Raw genomic sequence first — 22,221 nt, 5'->3', positions numbered from 1 at the left:
CCGGGATCCCGTCCGGGGGCGCGTTTCTGGCGCGGGCCGTGCACCCACCGCAGGGAACGACTTCTCACGGTAGGTGTTTCGTTCTCGGTTACGTAGAGTTCGCGATCTCTGAGAGCCGCATGTCCACAAGGAAACCTTCGGCAGCCAGTTAAACAACTACTTCTCCTGGGAATCTGCCGATGTCGCTAGCTCTGCAAGTGACTTTTTAAAATTTTTTTTATTTTATTGTTTAAAGTATTACAGATAGTAGTACATATGTCTGGCAGCTCTGCCTCTGTATCTATTATTGTTCAAAAGTTTGTAATGGTCTTTATTATCCATGAATGAGTGAGATCATGTGGTATTTTTCCTTCATTGACTGGCTTATTTCACTTAGCATAATGCTCTCCAGCTCCATCCATGCCGTTGCAAATTGTAAGAGTTCCTTCTTTTTTACAGCAGCATAGTATTCCATCGTGTAGATGTACCACAGTTTTCTAATCCATTCATCTACTGATGGGCACTTAGGCTGTTTCCAGATCTTAGCTATGGTGAATTGTGCTGCTATGAACATAGGGGTGCATATATCCTTTCTGATTGGTGTTTCTGGTTTCTTGGGATATATTCCTAGCAGTGGGATCACTGGGTCAAATGGAAGTTCCATTTTTAACTTTTTGAGGAAACGCCATAGTGTTTCCCACAGTGGCTGTACCAGTCTGCATTCCCACCAGCAGTGAAAGAGGTGCAAGTGACTTTTTAAAAATTAAATTTATTTGGGGTGACCTTGGTTAATAACATTATATAGGTTTTAAGTGTTCAGTTCTATAACCCATCGTCTGTATATTGCATTGTGTGCCCAGTCTTCCGTCACCATAGGTTTGACCCCCCTTTACCCTTCCCGATTTATTTGGGGTGACCTTGGTTAATAACATTATATAGATTTAAGTGTTCAGTTCTATAATCCATCGTCTGTATATTGCATTGTGTGCCCAGTCTTCCATCACCATATGTTTGACCCCCCTTTACCCTTCCCTACCTCCACCCCCTTTCTCCTGTTAATCACCATCCTGCAAGTGATTCTTAAACACTTTAACGTTGATGACTGTTTAGGTTCCTGAACTCTCAGACGCCTTCCCTGAGAGTGACCCTGGTTTGACGGGCTCCCCTAATCTGTCAAGACGAGAATCCCGGAGGACTTAGGTTTCATTGTAGTGAGTCTTTGTTAAGCTTCGGAGACCTCTCTCTGGATCTAATGATCTTTCCCTCTGCAGGAAAAACCAGTACCTTGTCCACCAACATTGGGACGGACTGACGTCAAATGGCGGAATACTTTGTATGCCTGGACTTGAGCCGAACAAAGACTTACTTGAGTCTGTATTTCCCCAGAATTAAAGATATGCCAGAGATGTTATCATTGTTGAAAATAATGTGAGAGGCCCTCTGAGAATGGCATTCTTGGGCCCCTTCATAGCAATGGCAAGGCATTTCTCTTTAAGAGATTTATTTTAGGACTGATTGGACTTAACCAACGTTTTTTGGAGGCAGAAAGAGACCAAGGTGGATGAGCCATCTATGACCAAAACCTTTAGGAAGGAGGGCCCTGCTGCTTCCACCACTACCCTTTCACCTTTTAATTAATTGCAGTTTGCTTTTTACTCCTGTCCCCTACCCCCCAAGAAAATGAACTTTTAAATGAAGACTGTGTGGTTGAAAAAAAAAAAGGATTCTATGGAAAGTAACCTCACAGGATTGTCTGATCATACGTTCCTAACAGGGCAGGTCATGGTGAGTAGTGATGCCCCAGGCACATAACTTTCAGCAAGAGGTTTATCCTCGTCTTAAGCCAGCCCTGTGCATTGTTTCTGTGCATCTAGGTTAACACACCTTTGAAATCAGGGAAACCACCTTCAAGAAAGCAGGGGATCTTTTTAACTATCCTGTAGTCCAATCCCACATCCATGTCATTCTCCTTAGTTCCCTCCTTCATTTCAAATGCATAAAAGAAGCTGCAAACTGCTATTTTCCAGAGCATTTGAGATCTTGCTCCCGACATATGTTTGGCTCAAATAAACTCAGGACATTCCTTATGTAATTCAATTACCAATCCAAAGTCTTCTCCTTTAATCCTGATCACCCTTAATCTTCCTGAATCATTTAATTCTGTTAACGAGACTGAGAATGATATGTGAAAGCATCTAACACTGTTGGTAGAATCTCAAAAACAAAAAACACCCAAAAAAGGGCACATTTCTCTCCCTTACCTGGAAACTCGGCTGCCTTGTGTTTTGTGACAAGAGCTTCATTCTGGGACTTCATTCATGTGGCCATTCCTATTTACAGTTCAGTTCATCGTAGACTTTCGACCACATTGCCTCAAATCTTTTGTGGGAAAAGGTGGCATAAAAATCTAAATAGGTTACATTTATTTAGACTCATCTGGTTGCACTAGTTCTAGGCCAAGTGTCCCTTTGGAGCTTTGGTCCCAAAAGGATTTCAAACTCAAATTTCTTCCTCATCTCAATCCAGATAACGTTCTCCTGAATTTTCCTTTTTCAGTTAATTTCAGTCACCAAGGTTCAAAATTCCGAAGTCACCTTTCACTGTCTCCTAAGTCCCCCATCTTTAAAGTCTCTCACCTCAATGTCAACTGTCCAAGTGTACTTTGTTCCATTGCTAGACTACTGATACATTACCCTTGTACTCCCCCTCTTCAGTCTTTTTCTTTCTCTAATTCATCCTAGACATTGGATCCATAAAGAACCTAGTTTTACAAATTGTGACATGAAATATGTACAACATGTCCATAATAAAACTTAAGAAGTGTCCATCAATTGGGGACCCATTGACTTAAATAGTAAATCCATGCAAATAATGATTAGTTCTTGTTTATAGATATGAAAATGTGTCCACAGTGTGTTAACTTCTGTATTGTCTATTGTTTTGACAGTGAGCATATATTTTTAAAATTTAAAAAAATGTATTTTCACTTGGAAAAAATAAGACCAGATATAATTTTAAATTTTATTATTAGACAATACAATAAAATTATATTTTTGCTATAATTACAGAAATATTAGTACATTACAATATTATAATATTGTCAAGATATAAAATATTCAATATATTTTAAATATATTTCATTTGGTTATAGAGTGAATATTAAATTAAGTTTTGAAGCAGTAAGTTACATTTGATGCATAGAAAAATCTTTGTAAGTTAAATTAGCAATAAACTCAAATTTAGTATTATTGTAATTCTTTTTATAAATAAGTTACTTAATAACATTTACCTTGCAAAACGAGAGACCTCTGAGCAAACTGTGAAATTCCAAAGGTGAAGCCCCAAATTTAAAAGAAACAAGTTATTTTACATTTTATCTGCAAAGTTAAATCTTCATAACTTTAAAAACTTCTCAGATTATAAAGCTACTACTATAGAAAGTAATGCACATGAGCTGTGTTTCAATGCTCAGTCTTAGAAGTATGATTGAGCAGCTTAGTATGGCTTCATTAGAATTTAGCATTACTTGTCTTCCTCAGAAGTTAAACACTGATGAGAGGGCAAGAGAAGATGGAGGCTGGGGGACAAGCGTAGGCCAGGTATTTGGCATTAGCACCAATCTAGGGCTTTTTCTTATTAGTAACATTAGGTAACCGTAAGTTCATTTGTGAGTTTGAACTTGAAAGAGAGGGACAGGTAGAACAATTGTAGCCAGCTCTACTTGGTAACTGCCTGTACAATTGTTGTTTTTTGGGGGTGTTTGCCCAGAACAGTTTTTTTTTTCAATCTTTAGGGTGCATTGAAAATCACCAGGAGGACTTGTTAAAACAGATTTCTGGGACTTACCCCTGAGTTTCTAATTCTGTAGGTCTGGGTTGGCCCTAGAATTTGCATTTGTGACAAGTTCCCACATGCTGCTGGTACAGGGACCACACTTCAAGAACTCCTGGTCTGTGGAGGGTTTGTGGAGATCCGTTAGCCCTCCATGCCAGTATAGTGCAATTTGGACAGTGAGATATTTTTAGAGCAAAAAGTCTTAATATTAGGTGAGTCTAAATAAGTAATCTGAGTATAGAAAGTGCTTCTTCATTTAAGTGTAAAAATGGCTTGACAGCAGTCATTTGAGCAGTGGAGGATGCGGACCGTGGTCACAGTCTGTGCTGTCCTCTGGGGCCACATCTTCACTTCCAAAGCAACTGAGATTGAAGCAACAAAACCAGAATTTAAATATCAGCACCAACTCCACCTAGGTGGGTCAAGAAACATATTCAGAGCTTTTTCTTAGGTTGCCTGACTTCTGAGACTCATCAAATAGTGCTACCATCAAGTATAAATGGTTTTTAATGTCTTGCAGATCTTTGTTTTCTTTATATTATCCAGACCTTGGCTTCTGTGATGCCTCAGAAAAGCCAGAAGCCCTGGGTTCTCCCTGGGCATAGATCTTATTTTTGAACCTTTTTTGAGGTCTGCTGAATTATCATGAAATATTAGGACAGAGGTAAAGAACGAAAAGGGAGAAAAACCAACTCAGATATGTAGGATTCCTAACAGAAACAGTAAATTACCTTTTCTGGGATATTAGGAATAAAACAAATATATATATAATTTTCCCTATTAGTGTTTCTGTAATTTAGCACAGTGCCTGAGTATGGCTTGGCACTGAATAAAATGCTTATTAAGTTGAATTAAGTAACCCTGGGAATGTATCAGCACATTGAAAAGCAAGTTTTATGACACAGCTGCCAAGCTGTACAATTTGTACATTAATATTTTTACGCAGTGGACTCTCTCAATATAGTTTGAAAGAATATGTAATATTAAAAAACATGTTTTTACCAAAGAAGAATTAGAGAAGTAACAAAGGAATCTCAAAATATCCAAATTAAATGGAATATTTAGAGCAAAGGAAAAATCTTCTGAGCCTGATAATCCAACTAATGCCTTAAGTTTTTTCATGGATTACTGAACTACTCAATTATATGCACTAACATTTATAGGAATGGGGATAAAGTACAAATCTAAGTAGTTTTCTTATTATTTTTGTGGTTGTGCTGGTAAAAGTCAAAATTTAGACACATTTTAGAGTATGTGTGTAAAAAATATTCTATTAAAATTAAGTCACTAAAGTTAAAAATTGTACCTACTTGGAACACAAACAGGCTATATTGCTACAATGGACAAACAAAATTCAATGGACAAACAAAAAGACTTTAAAAATACAAAACAAAACCATACAGTGTTTTCACAGCTATTGAGATTCCATTCAGGGAACCCCCCTTTTGGCCTTAGTGCTTGGGATATTTGAAAGAGCCCTAGGAAATCTATGCACCTCAGTTTAATTCTGGTTCCCTCAAGCCTGAGGTTAATTAACAGATCTGAAAGTCCAGTTCCATCAGTGAAGCCTCATAATCCACTCACCCCCATCTCCTCTACTTAGCATCTAAAAGTCTTAGGAAGTAGGTGGGGCAATCTAAAACTGATAGAGCCTCCCTGAGTCTCAAAGACTGGAATAGAAGGGGGCAAATCTTGGGAATTTAGTGGACCAAATAGCTCTTCACTTGTCACATCAGACTTTATACAGTCACCATTTAGATAGTGCATTGGATACAAATGGAATACAATTTCAGTGATATTTTGTGAAAGCTTTGCTGCCTTACCATAGGGAACTTTGAAACACAGACGTAGAGACCAGGATCACAGAGCTAACTTAAAGTAAGTGCTTTGTTGTGTGGAGAAACGAATAGGAACTTTGTACCAAGCCATCATAGAGCGATATTGTTTGGTTAGAGAGAAAAAAAAACTTAAATGCATTTAAATACTTAAATAACCAATAAATGCATCATTACTTGATTATTGAAGATGAAAAATAACAGTTCTATTTTCATTGATTTCTTCATTGTCTTTTCTTCATGCACACCCGACAGCGACTTATGATCTTTTCTAACTCCCCAGCTTTCACAGTTGATGGAATAGGTTTTCTGAAAATAAATAAGAAAGAAAAGACAAATATCATCAATTTGTAGATAAAAAGGAAATGCTTGTTGGGTTTGAGTTTTATCAATGCATATTATATCTCACCTAAACTTTATTATAGAAGGTATATTTCTGAAAATGTATATATATATGTAGACATATTATGATTTTAGTTGTATTTCAGTAGCACAGAGGAAACATACAGATCATCTTTTTATAATGAAAACTACACCTACTTTTTAAATAGCCTGTCTTAAAACTCGTCCGATACAATAAATTAAAATTAGCAGATCATTTAATGGTTTTATTCAGTAATTTACTATCAATCTATATCTAAATATTAACCAGTTAACTTCCACGCGTCCAAACCAGAAACCATCCCCACATCTTTTTATGCTATAGACGCTTATGGTGTACAGAGGGTTAAATACATCTAGTGATGCCTTTGTTGGCCCAGTAGTACAAAACCATGGCTACCCGTTGCTTCTTATAAACTAGAAGTGCCAAGCTAAACAGGATTTCATTGGTATGCGAACTTTTAAAAATATGAGTACATCAACACACAGGTAATCACACTCTAACATAGGCAACCTTTTAATAGTTCTGCAGTTGCGTCATTAGATTAAATTTGATTTTGAATAATTACCTGAACATTCTTTTTGGGTTTAATGAAGCCAACCAGAAACTGTAGGAATTTGAATAGTAGTTGCATGTTCCTCTTCCATGACATTCTATGAATGGACTGGCTCGGAATTCTTCCAGGCAGGATCCCGGGGATGCCAGTGCTTGCCCAGAGCCCTCAGAACCTGCACTTGTGAACTATCACAATGAAAATATCAGAATAAGAATTCCGTGCATAGTGTTGAAATGTTTAGTGCCATACATATATGGCATCTTGTCTTTTATTACTACATATGTATATAGTAATAGAAGATAAGAAAAAAAAGCATGAATTTAGCTTCTTACGCTTCTTTGCTCAGATTTGCTAGTATTCCATGTTGAACTATAGTCATCAAAAAGAAAGTAAAAACTTTCTTTTGCCTAGAATGCTCTTTTTCCCCAGGTGTGACTGGTTCTTTCTTGTCATTCAGAGGTCTGTTTAAATATAATTTCCAGAGGCTTTCTTTGATGTCATTCCTCTCACATTCTCTCCCTTTGTCTTGCCTTATGTCCTTCATAATACCATTTACCGTCTGTGCTCATTACTGTTGTTATTGTGTCTTCTTGTTTATTGTCGTCCTTCTCCACAGGATAGAAGCTCCATGAGAGCAGGAACTCTGGTTTACTGCAGGTATCTTTAGGACCTAGACCAGTGATGGCGAACCTTTTGAGCTCAGCGTGTCAGCATTTTGAAAAACTCTGGTGCCGTGTCACATATAGAAATTTTTTGATATTTGCAACCATAGTAAAACAAAGACTTATATTTTTGATATTTATTTTATATATTTAAGTGCCATTTAACAAAGAAAAATCAACCAAAAAAATGAGTTTGCGTGTCACCTCTGACACGCGTGTCATAGGTTCGCCATCACTGACCTAGACCATTCATGGCATATGGTAGGTGCTGATGTTTGAAACAATGGACATTTGTGAGTAAAGAAGGGGGAATAGTGTCTTATAAATGATGCTGTACAGAATATGAATAACCACTAACTACAGTGTACAGCAGTCAGACTCACAGATGATCAGTTCATAGATTTCTTCATTTAGCACTTATAGCAGGGGAATTTTTCTTTAAAAGGTGATTTCGCTTAGTTCCCATCTTCATATGAATACCAAAGGAAACAGTATAAGGCATCAAGATTTTGGGGCAGACAGATTTAGGTGCAAATCCTAGTTTTACTACTTACTTATTATGGGACCTTGGGGAAATTATTCCTTTTTTTTTAATGTAAATCTGTAGATGATAGAAACTGTCTTGCAGAATTTTCATAAGGATTATGGAGTATGGATATAAAATATGTACTACATTTTTAAAAATAGACATTTTATTACCAACATTGTAGTTACTGTTCACCTAAATGTCTTATTTAGAATTTGTGGGTAATCTCCTGAGAAGTTTTTTCAAATGCTCCATTTTTTTTTTACCAAAAAAACAACTTATTGGTTTTTAAAAAGAGAGTATATTTTCAGATTTACAAGCAAATGTTCATGACATATGAATTGATGACAGTCACATTTTGGGGGCATTTAGGATTTCATAGGCAGTTTTTACTGTGAATTTGCTGTCCCTTTTTCCTTACCATAATGAAAGAAAATCCTGTCCAGAGAGAAATCCAGTCATGGGGACATGCCGGAATGTCCGTGGTTTGGCTGTGAATGGCTATGGCAATCGCAGGACCTTCACAGACAGTGCATCTGTAACATGAAACAAAGAATGTGGTGGCATCGCCACTTTTTGCACTGTGATGTGCTATCTACAGTGTGATTACAAATGGAGTAATTTACCTGGTTTCATCACAAAACTAAAGGATTGAATTTTTACCTGCTAATATAAGGCTGCAGGGCCCTGCCAGTAATTGGAGCCATATCCATTGGCATCGGAGCTGGTGTTGACAGCCAGTATGAATAATCATTTCGAGATGCGAAATTACATATATCATTGATGTTACAGAATAGGAATGGCATTGTGGTAAATCGCTGTAGGCAGCTTCCAAGAGTTCCTAATAAAACATCAGACTAGGTATCACTTTCAGTAACATTAAAACTATTTTGAATATTGTTACTAGGTAGAGACGAATTAAAACATAATCTATGGCAAAAACTGAAGAAAGACAACACTAAAGAATTATAACTGCTGAGGGGTGGGAGCGGCTGGGGAGAGGTAAATGGGGGAAAAAGGAGACTTACCAGGTATGTAATACATTAAGCAATAAAGACTTTTTAAAAAAAGTTATAACATGAGTTATATAACAAAATGTTATATAAGTTTTAAAAATGATAGAAATTAAAGATTCAGTGGGTAAACAAATCCTCTTTCTCCTTCCATAATACTTCCTGTGGCTCTTTCTAATCAGTCTAGAATTTGAGGACTGGTAGAGATTAGTTTTTGCTTCAAAGTATTCCTAGTTCTTGATATGTATATAATAGCTAATAGCCAGATAAAGCTTTAGAAAAGATGTTGCTTTTAATATTAAAAAAGTGATTTAAGTGAAAATTGTTTTTGTTGAACAGGACAAGCTATATTGGCATTTAAGAGCAAGGCTCCTGGCTTCGAGTTCAAGATGACGGAGTAGCACTCAGCAGGTGTGGCTCAGGGTAGAGAGTCAACCTATGAACCAGAAGAAATCGTGGTTCAATTTCTGGTCTGGGCACATGCCTGGGTTGCAGGCTTGATCCCTAGTAGGTGGCATGCAGGAGGAAGCCGATCAATGATTCTCTCTCATCATTGATGTTTCTATCTCTCTCTCCCTCTCCCTTCCTCTCTGAAATCAATAAAAATATATTAATAAAAAAAAAGATGATGGAAGTTCCTGAGTTCACCTCCTCTCATTGACACCAAAACGACAACTGCATATAGAACAGCTATCTCTGAGAACAACCTGAAAACTAGCAGAACAGATTTTCTACGACTACTGATATTTTTTAAAAGCCACATTGAAATGGATAGGAGGGGTGGAGACTAAGTCTACTCAGGACCTACCCTATCCTCCACTCCCCATTCGGTGACTCACAAGTGGGAGGGATATCACAACCACAGATATCTTCCCCAAAGAGCTAGGGGTCCAAGCCCTAGCCTGGGAGACCTAAACCAGGAAGAGGAGCCCCTATAACATCTGGCTTTGAAAACCAGCAGGGTTTACATCTGGGAGAGCCAAAGGGAAACCCAGGTTGTGCTCTTTCTGAGTCCTGGCACAGAGGAGCAGACTGAAAAGCACCTAGGTCATATGCGAAGGTGATACATTGAACTAGTTCAGGGCGTGTGCTGGAGCAACAGGAATCTGTCAGAACTTTCTCCTGAGTCAGAGGTGCTGGCAGGCGCCATTCCCCTCTCCCCTTTCTTTAACCTAGCAGGTGCCATTTCTGACACACTCCATTAACCTCTCGAACACTATTCACCCCACCCTGGCGTTTCCCTGAGGCCCCTGCCCTGCCACACCCCGTGGGTGTTTATCTGAAGAAAATGAAACACTAATTCAAAAGGATATATGTATCCCCATGTTCACTGCAGCATTATTTACAATAGCCAAGATGTGGGAGCAACCTAGATGTTCATCAATAGATGAATAAAGAAGAAATATATGTTCACACACACATGCCAGAATATTAGCCATGAAAAAGAATGAAATCTTGCCCTTGTGACAATATGGATAAGTGAAATAAATCAGAGAAAGACAAATACTTTATGTATGGAATCTACAAAACTAAACAAATGAACAAATCAACTCAGGTACAGAAAAACTAATTGTTGCCAGAGGTTTGGGTGGTGGTGGTATGGGCAAAAAGGTGAAGGGGATTAAGAGGTACAAACATAAGTCACAGGATGTAAAGTACAGCATACGGAATACAGTCAATAATATCACAATAACTGTATGATGACAGATAGATAATGGACTTTGTGGTGATCACTTTGTAAGGTGTATAAATATGAAATCCCACTACATTGTATACCTGAAACTAATAATATTGGATGTCAACTACAATTAAAAAGCTTTACATTCTAGAATAAACATTAGATATTAGGCCTATGTTTTGTTTACTCTCTTTAAAAAGTACTGTAACATACCCAAGGTACTTCAGAGCGAAGCACCACATACCATAAAAATTTACAATCTGTATTTGGAACAGTGAGTGGGAACTTGGACTGGGACATTACCCAGGTCTTGTCCATAAGCTTGTTCATTTCCTTGTATGAAAAGAAGAGAGAACCCACTATAGAGTGGCTCCGTTCCTTCTGGACAGGAAGGAATTGCTGTGGTCTGACTATGGCGGGTGAAAATAAAGCCTCTCATTGTTGTCCCGGTTGCAGGTGGTCCGATGTCACCAGGTATCCCCTTCAAACCTGGCCGTCCATCGAATCCAGGTGGTCCTTCAAGAAACACATTATACATGTTTCAATACAAATAACCTCAAACTTATTCCAAAGTACTAATTTAAATGTTTGTGTATATCTGATAAGCCCCAAATATAGAAAGGAGCCACAGAATAGTGGCATATAAAATGGTCAAACAATATTATTAAATGCTGAATAATGTCACACAATGCCTGTTATAGATACTGCATAATGTACATACATTGTATGTTACAAATACAATGCCTGTGTATATCTTATGGGTGTTCTAAGATCAGGTCTTCTGCTTTGTATTTCCCTGTGGTGCCTAGCACAGTGGTCTGCCTTTGGTAGGTCTTATGTACATCTTTTATGCATAAATCAGTGTATCCTACAATGGAAATAAGTCAAATATCTATGCTTTGAAAATCTATTCAAGAAGATAAATTACGTAGATTTTTTTTCATAAATTCAATAAACATGGAAAACATTGACAGTTCCTTTCAAAGGTGCAAACTTCAAGAATGTTTTTGATCAATTAGTAAGGCAAGTAAAAACAGAAGACTTTGTTCTGTGATAAGAGTTTATTTATATGAATTAAAACAAGAATACTTTTTTTACTTTGTAAATTTTCTCTGCATTTGAGTAAGCTAATTAATACACCTTTGTCACTATCCATTTTTCTCATTCCTCCTGTTCTCCCTTTCTTCATCAAATACCCACTATTTATGATACTGGCGAGGCTTAGCCACCCCCATCTCCCCTGATCCATTTCTGCTGCCACTGCACCCCGACCCTCCACTCCAACCTGATCTGGGTGATGGTTCTTTAGAATTCTAAGGACATGCAGAGCCAGCAGACACTTGGATTTTGGGCCTAGTGAGTCAAGGGAGGTATTGTTCCCCATAAACAACCAGGCCATGGAGTCAGGCAGTGTCCTAGTTTAGTCCTAATTATAAGTCAATACTTTTCACAAGGATTTGGTAAAGCCCCAATATTACATATATTTTTTTCAGTCTCCTCACTCATTTCTATTTTCGGGGTCCATGGGTCAGTCTTTGAAATTAAAAAATAGGCCATATCCAAATTCTTAAAAGTTGTCTTGAAAAGTTAGATTGCCATTGTTTTAAATATATCAGATAGAGAAGGTATCTTCACTGTTCCTAGCATCTACCCTCTTTTGCAGGGGGGCTATCCCTGGCTCCAAGCAGAAGACCCCTTCAGGTCTCTGCACAGGAATTGTGAAGTGATTAGCTAAGCATGACAAGAAACTCAAGTGAGTGATTATGCAAATCAGCATGATCTGAGGATATTCTGCATTTCCAGGAAAGTCCAAGGCTTTCAGTTTAGACCAATGCTGTTTGACTCTTAGATCCCCTCCTCATTCTTAGGAGGTCTTTGGTAGCATTAGGACCAACTATGTCAACCTCATTGGTTCCCAACCTTTTTTTGGCCATGCCCACCTAAGCATCTCTAAAATCCAGATGCCCCTCCCCCCTGTGACATATAATTCTTATTATTCAAAAAGTGAATAATTATTCACGTGGAGGAAGCCTAAAAGGCCATCAACTTGGTCTAAACAAGCTTCCAAAGAATATGGCATCCATGAAAGAGAAAAAAGAAAGGACAGTTGAAATACTGAGGAAGAAAACTCTAAGAAATAGTTAAAAAAGAATAGTAATATGAAGTGATATGAAAAAATAGCAAATAAAGTTTCAAAACATATAGAGAACTGAAATGCATAAATATGTCACAATATATATTTATATACTGTATAAACATATAAGGCCCCTGGAACCATAAGAAATGCCAAAAATTCACTGTTAATAACTCATTCTCAAATTGCCCCCTTCAAAAATCAAATTGCCCCCCTGTGGGGTGAGTGCCCCACGTTGGGAACCACCAGTCTACTTGATAATCATTCTCAGTACAATCTGTACTGTAGTACCTTTGCTCTTGCTGTGGTCCCATTCTGAAAGAACTAACTTGGTCAGTAAACTTTTTTTAATTAATAGAATTATTAGTAAGACTTTTTTTTTTTTTACCAATTTAAAAAACATTTGAATGAAAGTCAAATAAATAGTGCTCTAATGTACACTCATGACAATACTAAATTATGAGTTATTAAGAAATTGATATAGTTAACATTAGCATATTTGAATTTTTAAAGATTTAAATATCCAGTCTTTATAGCCTTATTATAATAGATCTGGGCATATAATTGGAAAATCCCATTTAGAATTTTTTCTTATTTTAACAAAGTCAGCAATCCTAAAATATAAGATTTGGACATCTAGGTAGTTTGTAGGAGGTGCTTTTGAAACTTTTGCAGAAGGCAGATTTCGACCCAGGTGAAGATATAGCTTATGTTCAGACTTAAATATTTAAGAGGCTCCCCCCCCCGCCCCGAGTTATTGAGTTGTAGTCAAGAATGGCATAGTTAACACATGGCTTTCCTAAGTAAGAATACCGAGTTGTTCTTCTATTTATATCAAGATAATATTTCTCTTCTTGTATAACACTCCCATAAGTAGATATTATTAACTAAGTACTCCTATAAATTAAAAACAGCACTGGCCTTTATGAAAATGGAATTAGTGCTTCATGAGGACTAAATGTCCTCAAACTAATTTGGTGAATATTTGTCTAGTTAGGAGGTAGGAAACCTGGTGTGTTCCAGTAACTCTTGATTTTCATCTCCCAAATGAGTGTTTTGCTGCTGGTTTTTAGTCTAATTTGAACAGCACACACTGAAAGATCTAGATTATTATTGTGGTCACATATTCAAGTAAGGCTTCTCTGTCTATTGAAAGAGCTCCCCGGCGAAGGCAATAAGCCAGCCATTTACCTTGCTCTCCTTTAGAACCTTTGCTGCCTTTTTCTCCAATTGGTCCAGGAGTTCCAGGTTTTCCATCCTTGCCTGGTTTACCTCTTGGCCCACAGGGTCCTTCACATAAAACAACAACAACAACAAAAAACAAAAAACCAACATCATATTGAATAGTTCATATGGGATGAAAGGTAGGGTGGTCTGCCATCCAGTTTACCTGGGACGTCCCCAGTGTCAGCAGTGTAAGTGTTGCAAGCTGAGCAGAAGGTAAGCCTTGTGTAAACTGGGACAGTTGGTCATCCAATTTGTTACACCTTCGTTCCCAGGAAAAAGGCCCCTTACAAATGAACTAGGAGTTTATGAAATACAGCATTTTAAAACTGCTGCCATTTTGATTTATGCTGTTCCAGAACTCACTATGCCCTTGTATTGATCAAAGTAATATGTCATCTCCCAGGTGTTTCAAGCAAACTTGGAACATAATTCCATTCAGAAGACTATCACAATATGCTGAACCTATATAAAGGGGTTAGTTCAATTTTCATACACTAATACTAGTATTTTGAAAAGCTTTCATAAGATTAACCTTACATTTGTATTTACTACTTTTCCAAGTGCTGTACAAAGCATTAGAAACGTACCAATACATAGAAGTCAGGTTTATTCAGGCAATCAGAAATAGAGCTCTAAGACTAACAGTTGTCAGAGAAGACAGAGTACTTTTACCTTAATTAAAAAACAACATCCCTAAGTGCCCTAGAGTGTACTCACTCAAGTTTACACCATGCACAACAGCTTTCAATAGACTCAAAAGGCTTTGTATTTGCTGGTCAAGACTAACATGAGCTCAAATTTGAAACCAATTATAAAAACCACTACAGTGTGTAACATTTCCTGTGAAGCACCGTTTGCTAGTTCAACTACTTCCTAGTGATCCAAGTCAATGCTTCCAGTCCCACACCTGGGATTCCCGGTGGCCCTGGTGGCCCAGGTTCTCCTGGCATCCCTGGTCCTCCAGCTCGGCCCGGTGGCCCTGGACTTCCTGGAAGGGAGATGATCTTAACTGTGCCAGGGTCTCCACGTGCACCTATTGACATGAACATAAGGAGATGATGGCTTTATTGATGAGCTACCCTTTCTTCATGGAGAGCAATACTAAGGCAGTAATATTTACCTTGTGGCCCTTTTGGCCCAGGTGGCCCTGGAGGTCCAATTTCTCCTGGAAATCCTGGATTACCCTTCTCTCCTTAAAACAAAGGGAGGGGGGTGGGGAAATGTGATTCCTCTTGCAGCATAGTATTCCATCGTGTAGATGTACCACAGTTTTCTAATCCATTCATCTACTGATGGGCACTTAGGCTGTTTCCAGATCTTAGCTATGGTGAATTGTGCTGCTATGAACATATGGGTGCACATATCCTTTCTGATTGGTGTTTCTGGTTTCTTGGGATATATTCCTAGAAGTGGGATCACAGGGTCAAATGGGAGTTCCATTTCCAGTTTTTTGAGGAAACTCCATACTGTCTTCCATAGTGGCTGCACCAGTCTGCATTCCCACCAGCAGTGCACAAGTGTTCCTTTTTCTCCACATCCTCTCCAGCACTTGTCGTTTGTTGATTTGTTGATGATAGCCATTCTGACAGGTGTGAGATGGTACCTCATTGTTGTTTTGATTTGCATCTCTCGGATGATTAGTGACTTTGAGCATGTTTTCATATGTCTCTTGGCTTTCTGAATGTCCTCTTTTGAAAGGTGTCTATTTAGATCCTTTGCCCATTTTTTGATTGGATTGTTTATCTTCTTTTTGTTAAGTTGTATGAGTTCCCTATAAATTTTGGAGATTAGGCCCTTATCAGATATGACGTTGGCAAATATGTTTTCCCACGCAGTGGGTTTTCTTGTTGTTTTGTTGATGGTTTCTTTTGCTGTGCAGAAGCTTTTTATTTTGATGTAGTCCCATTTGTTCATTTTCTCTTTAGTTTCAACTGCCCTAGGAGCTGTATCAGTGAAGAAATTGCTTTGGCATATGTCTGAGATTTTGTTGCCTTTGGATTCTTCTAGAATTTTTATGGTTTCCTGTCGTACATTTAAGTCCTTTATCCATTTTGAGTTTATTCTTGTGTATGGTGTAAGTTGGTGGTCTAGTTTCATTTTCTTGCATGTATCTGTCCAATTTTCCCAGCACCATTTATTGAAGAGACTGTCTTGACTCCATTGTATGTTCTTGCCTCCTTTGTCAAATATTAATTGAGCGTATTGGTTGGGGCTGATTTCTGGGCTCTCTATTCTATTCCATTGATCTATATGTCTGTTCTTGTGCCAGTACCAGGCAGTTTTGAGAACAGTGGCTTTGTAATACAGCTTGATATCTGGCATTGAGATCCCACCTACTTTGTTCTTTCTCAGGATCGCTGCAGCTATTCGGGGTCTTTTTTTATTCCAGATGAATTTTTGGAGAGTTCGTTCTAGATCTTTGAAGTAGGCCATTGGTATTTTAATGGGAAGTGCGTTGAATTTATAGATTGCTTTGGGTAGTATGGACATTTTAATGATGTTGATTCTACCAATCCAAGAACATGGTATGTTCTTCCATCTCTTTATGTCTTCCTCTATCTCTTTTTTCAATGTCCTGTAGTTTTCTGAGTAGAGGTCTTTTACCTCTTTAGTTAAGTTTATTCCTAGGTATCTTAATTTTTTTGGTGCGATGGTAAATGGGATTGTTTTTCTAATCTCTCTTTCTGAAAGTTCACTATTGGTGTATAGAAATGCCTCAGATTTCTTGGGGTTAATTTTGTATCCTGCTACATTGCCAAATTCATGTATTAAGTCTAGTAGCTTTTTGATGGAGTCTCTAGGGTTTTGTATGTATAATATCATGTCATCTGCAAATAAGGACAGTTTTACTTCCTCTTTTCCAATTTGGATGCCTTTTATTTCTTCTTCTTGCCTAATTGCAATGGCTAATACTTCCAGTACTATGTTGAACAGGAGTGGTGAGAGTGGGCATCCCTGTCTTGTTCCTGTTCTTAGGGGAAATGGTGTTAGTTTTTGTCCATTGAGTATGATGTTGGCTGTGGGCCTGTCATATATGGCTTTTATTATGTTGAGGTATGATCCTTCTATTCCCACCTTGCTGAGAGTTTTTATCAAAAATGGGTGTTGGATTTTGTCGAATGCTTTTTCTGCATCAATTGATATGACCATGTGGTTTTTTTCTTTCAATTTGTTTATGTGATGTATTACGTTTATTGATTTACGGATGTTGTACCATCCTTGCATCCCTGGGATAAATCCTACTTGGTCATGGTGTATGATCTTTCTGATGTACTGTTGGATCCGATTTGCTAAGATTTTGTTGAGGATTTTGGCATCTATGTTCATGAGGGATATTGGCCTGTAATTCTCTTTCATTGTGTTGTCTTTACCTGGTTTTGGTATTAGGGTGATGCTGGCTTCATAGAATGAGCTTGGAAGTGTTCCTTCCTCTTGAATTTTTTGTAGTAGTCTGAGGAGGATAGGTTTTAGTTCTTCCTTGAATGTTTGGTAAAACTCCCCTGTGAAGCCGTCTGGTCCTGGGCTTTTGTTTGCTGGAAGCTTTTTGATGACTGCTTCAATTTCTTCCATAGTTATTGGCCTATTGAGATTTTTAGATTCTTCCTGATTGAGTGCTGGAATGTTGTATTTTTCTAGGAATTTGTCCATTTCCTCCAGGTTGTCTAGTTTGTTGGAGTAGAGCTGTCCATAGTATTTTTTAACAATCATTTGTATTTCTGTGGGGTCTGTTGTTATTTCGCCTCTATCGTTTCTGATTTTGTTTATTTGGGTTCTCTCTCTTTGCTTCTTGGTGAGCCTGGCTAGAGGTTTGTCAATCTTGTTTATCCTTTCAAAGAACCAGCTCTTGGTTTCATTGATTTTCTGTATTGTTTTTTTGGTCTCTATGTCATTTATTTCTGCTCTAATCTTTATTATCTCCTTCCTTCTGCTCACTCTGGGGTTTTCTTGTTGCTCTCTTTCTAATTCTTTGAGTTGAAGAGTTAGATGATTTACTACCATTTTTTCTTGTTTTTTGAGATAGGCCTGTAGAGCTATAAACTTCCCTCTCAGGACTGCTTTCATTGTGTCCCATAGGTTTTGGATTGTTGTGTTTTCATTGTCATTAGTGTCCAGGATGTTTTTAATTTCTTCTTTGATGTCATTGGTAACCCAATCAATATTTAATAACATGCTATTCAGCTTCCAAGTGTTTGAGTATTTTGGGTTGTTTTTATTGTAGTTTATTTCTAATATTATGCCATCATGGTCTGAGAAGATGCTTTTTATGATTTCAATCTTCTTGAATTTGGGGAGACTTTGCTTGTGACCCAATATGTGGTCTATTTTTGAATCTGTCCCATGAGCACTTGAGTAGAATGTATATTCCGCGGCTTTGGGGTGAAGTGTTCTGAAGATGTCTATTAAGTCCATCTGATCTAGTGAGTCATTTAGGATTGCTGTTTCTCTGCTGATTGTTTGTCTAGAGGACTTATCCAGTGATGTCAGTGGTGTATTAAAGTCCCCTACTATGATTGTATTGTTGTCGATCTCTCCTTTGATATCTTCCAGGAGTTTTTTTATGTATTTGGGTGCTCCTGCATTGGGTGCATATATGTTTACCAGGGTTATATCTTCTTGTTGTATTGATCCCTTTAGTATTATGAAGTGGCCTTCCTTATCTCTTGTTATGGCCTTCACTTTGAGGTCTATTTTGTCTGATATAAGTATTGCTACCCCAGCTTTCTTTTCCTTTCCATTTGCCTGAAAGATATTTTTCCATCCCTTCACTTTCAGTCTGTGTGAGTCCCTTCTAATGAGGTGGGTCTCTTGTAGACAGCAGATGTATGGGTCATGTTTTTTTATCCATTCAGCCACTCGATGTCTTTTGGTTGGAGCATTTAGTCCGTTTACGTTTAAAGTTATTATTGAAAGGTACTTGTTTATAGCCATTTCTTTTTGTGTGTGGCTGTTTTCTTTCTGAGCTTTTTATTCCTTCTTTTTACACCAGTCCCTTTAGCATTTCTTGCATTGCAGGCTTGGTGGTGATAAACTCCCTTAGCCTTTTTTTGTCTGTGAAGCTTCTTATTTCCCCTTCAATTTTGAATGATAGCCTTGCTGGATAGAGTATTCTTGGGTTCAGTCCTTTGCTTTGCATCACTTTGTAAATTTCTGTCCATTCTTTTCTGGCCTGATGTGTTTCTGTTGAGAAATCATTTGATAATCTAATGGGAGATCCCTTGTATGTAACTTTCCGTCTCTCTCTTGCAGCCTGTAAGATTCTCTCTTTGTCCTGAACATTTGCCATGGTAATTATGATGTGTCTTGGTGTGGGTCTTTTCGGGTTCACCTTGTTTGGGACTCTCTGTGCTTGTGTGACTTTTTTCTTCCCCACTTCAGGGAAGTTTTCTGATATTATTTCTTCGAGTAGGTTTTCTAATCCTTGTTCATCTTTCTGTTGTTCTGGCACCCCTATTATTCGTATGTTGTTTCGTTTCATGTTGTCCCAAAGCTCCCTTAGGCTCTCCTCCTGTCTTTTAATTTTTTTCTCCAATTGCAGTACAGTTTGGGTGTGTTTTGCTTCCTTGTCTTCTAATTCACTAATTCGGTCCTCCGCTTCTCCTAGTCTACTGTTGATGCTTTCAATGGTGTTTTTTATTGCAGCTATATCGCTCTTCATTTCTTCTTGGGTCTTGCATAAGTTATTGATTTTTTCATCTGTTTCTTCTTGCTTCTTGCATAAGTAGTTGATTTTTTCCTCCATCCGGTTTATGCACGCTAGGACCCTTATTCTGAATTCTTTTTCTGTCATGTTGCATGCCTCTGTCTCACTTAGCTGCTTTTCTGGCGAGTCCTCCTTTTCTTTCCTTTGGGGGTTTCTTTGCCTACCCATGTTTGATCTCACTGACATATCTAGATGTTGAGTCGTTCAGTGGCTGCTCCCTGGGTGGCAGTGGCTCCTTGGGCTGTGGTTGCTCCTTGGGTGGTTGCGGTAGCAGCTGCTCCTCAGTTGGCAGCAGCTCCTCTGGTGGGTGTTGTTCACAGCTGTGGTGGCTCTTCTGGCTGGTGGGGGGAGGCTTCACGTACAGCTGCTGTTCCTCAGACAGAGGGTGTGGTGATCAGGAGGCTGCTGTTGCTTGGATCTGCTTAGTCCTGCCAGGTATTTAGGAGAGTGTTGAATTTCCCTGTGATACACTGTTCCTCCGTGTTGTAAATCACAGTCCTGATTTTAAAGCAGGCTGTATTTGTGATCCAGACTGCCTTAATTTGTGTTCACCTAAGAGTCAGTTTGTGGCTCAGCCTCTGGGTGGCAGTGTTTTGGGGTTGGCCTCTGAGGCTATACGGCTTCTCTACTTAAAACTGGTTTGGGGAGGTCAACTGCCCAGAGCTGGTTCTTAAATAATCATTACCCTGCTCTGCCAATTTTTTAAAATTAATTTATTTTTTATTGATTAAGGTATTACATATGTGTCCTTATCTCCCCATTGCCCCCCACTCATGCCCTCACCCCCCTGTTGTCTGTGTCCATTGGTTAGGTTCATATGCATGTGTGATTCCTCTTAGAACAGTGGGTTTCCTAGCTAGATACCGGAAATTGTGACTGGAAGTTATAGCTCTGTGACAGCCTGCAACAATGATATTCACATGGGTTTTGGCATTTCATTTGGACCCAATGTTTAATATCTATTGAAAAGTATATTCTAGAAGTAAGCATTAAGATTTTGTATTTTAGCATTGAAGGGGGGGGAGTTTCTAAGAGTTCACTAAGTTCAGAAAGCAATTCAATGTAATATTTAAGGTAAAATATAAAGTGACATTGAATCCTATTTCTAAATTAAAAAAAAGTGTAAACTCAGTAGTGCCAGATGATAGATGGCCTTATTCTGCAATATGAGGGTGATTAAATGTTTCATGGAACATACACACTTTAACAGCTGATAGCTCAGTTTTGAAAATGAGATGTATTTTAATAAACACTGCCTTTATAATTATTCCAAGTGTGTTTATACATTTATTGGGATACCCTATATTTAATAAGAGAACTGGATTTTATGAATCTCCCCTCTAAATACCTCTAAATATCTCCCCAGAATGTTTCTTTAGTGAGGCCTTTATGTAATTTTTCAACCCTTAGATATTCCTGTTGTGAGACTGGGGAAGTGACAGGTGGCACACATGTTTCCAGGCTGCCTGCCAGTAGTCACCCACCCAATGTCTAATGAGACTCATCAGAATCACTTGCTTTGACTTATTCTTAGCTAATGTGCTCCTTGTGGAGTCAGTGATTGAAAACAAGAACAAGGCTCTCTTTGAACTTCTTAGTCCTGGAAGAAGTCTTCCTTTGTGATAATGTGGCTGTATTCACTTTGGCTACACTTATTATTTAGCATCTTACAGTCTATAATAGATTCCCTGCCATACACAAAATAATAACGGGATTTAGCCAGCGAAGACAACAAATCCCATAGTCAAAAACTTATTTAAGGTGACAGCACACTTATGGAAGATTGGAGAATTTCTAAAACCTGAAGCTTATAATTCTGGGGATGAACATTTTAAACTTTAAAATCCCCAAAGTATAGGTTTTTTTCTGATTAAAAACATAATATATGTGCCCCATAAAAAAATGCTAAAACCTACATATAAAAATGTACTTACCCTCCCCGACTAATAAACAGTTTGATGAATATTCTTTTAGATTTTCAGCTTTTAAACTTGTAACACATGCACAAGGTAAAAGAAATAACCCAAGCAATGCTATTGCTATTAATGTAGGTCCCCAGCCCCCAACCCACACACATCAGTACACTCAAAGGTAACCACTTTAAACTGTTTCTGTTTAGTTTTCCTATAGTTTCCACCTTTAAGATATGGTTTTAATTTTTAAGTCCTCTTCTTCACTAACACTGAGGTCTTTTTTATTAAATCCTAACTGTCTGGGATGACTATGGGAGTTCAGTAAACATGTGTGTGACCTACACTGTGAATCTCAGTCATTGTATTTGCATCCGAAGAGCAGTGCACAAAACAGTACCTTTCATGCCTGGAAATCCTTGGAACCCAGGGTCACCTCTGGGCCCTGGTAGACCTGGAGTACCGGGGGCTCCCTATATTTCAAATAAAAGAGAGCAGAACCACAGACAAATTTTAAAAATCACAACATTCAAAGAAAATGGAATATAAATAGGATAGAATATGATAGGTAAGAATGAGCTGAGGTTAAGAGACATCATTTTAACTTTGCAATCACTGTTTCACCTCCTATAATTCCTCCGCCACCTACATATCTCCTTAAGACTATCGTTTTCAATAATAATAACTTAAAAAAAGAAATAAAAGGTAACCTTAAGCCCAAGACAAACATAACCTCCGATACTCATGAATGCGGTGTGACTATTGGATCCAATTGGATAGGAAG

General features: G+C 38.1%; 1 protein-coding gene across 5 annotated transcripts in view; it reads right to left on the bottom strand.

Annotated features, from left to right (window-relative positions):
• Nucleotides 1-3,084: 3,084 nt before the first annotated feature.
• COL4A3 (collagen, type IV, alpha 3 (Goodpasture antigen)) overlaps nucleotides 3,085-22,221 on the bottom strand; it is a 130,222-nt gene continuing 111,085 nt past the window's right edge. Inside the window, exons 44-53 of one of the 5 annotated variants that reach the window (XM_014531044.1) lie at nucleotides 21,838-21,910; nucleotides 14,947-15,018; nucleotides 14,734-14,859; nucleotides 13,791-13,889; nucleotides 10,769-10,981; nucleotides 8,438-8,615; nucleotides 8,196-8,310; nucleotides 6,599-6,771; nucleotides 5,826-5,957; nucleotides 3,089-4,225 (exon numbers count right to left, since the gene is read on the bottom strand). In XM_014531044.1, the coding sequence (XP_014386530.1) occupies nucleotides 5,873-5,957; nucleotides 6,599-6,771; nucleotides 8,196-8,310; nucleotides 8,438-8,615; nucleotides 10,769-10,981; nucleotides 13,791-13,889; nucleotides 14,734-14,859; nucleotides 14,947-15,018; nucleotides 21,838-21,910 (1,134 nt within the window). In that variant the 3' untranslated portion in view covers nucleotides 3,089-4,225; nucleotides 5,826-5,872. Of the gene's footprint in view, nucleotides 5,958-6,598; nucleotides 6,772-8,195; nucleotides 8,311-8,437; nucleotides 8,616-10,709; nucleotides 10,982-13,790; nucleotides 13,890-14,733; nucleotides 14,860-14,946; nucleotides 15,019-21,837; nucleotides 21,911-22,221 lie in introns of those variants that run through there. The other 4 variants (XM_005883503.2, XM_014531045.1, XM_014531043.1 and 1 more) reach the window with 4 other exon arrangements.

The sequence above is a fragment of the Myotis brandtii genome, unplaced genomic scaffold, assembly GCF_000412655.1.
Source record: "Myotis brandtii unplaced genomic scaffold, ASM41265v1 scaffold79, whole genome shotgun sequence".
NCBI lineage: Eukaryota > Metazoa > Chordata > Mammalia > Chiroptera > Vespertilionidae > Myotis > Myotis brandtii.
Note: the sequence above shows the minus strand (reverse complement) of the source record. Positions and strands in the feature narration are given on the sequence as shown.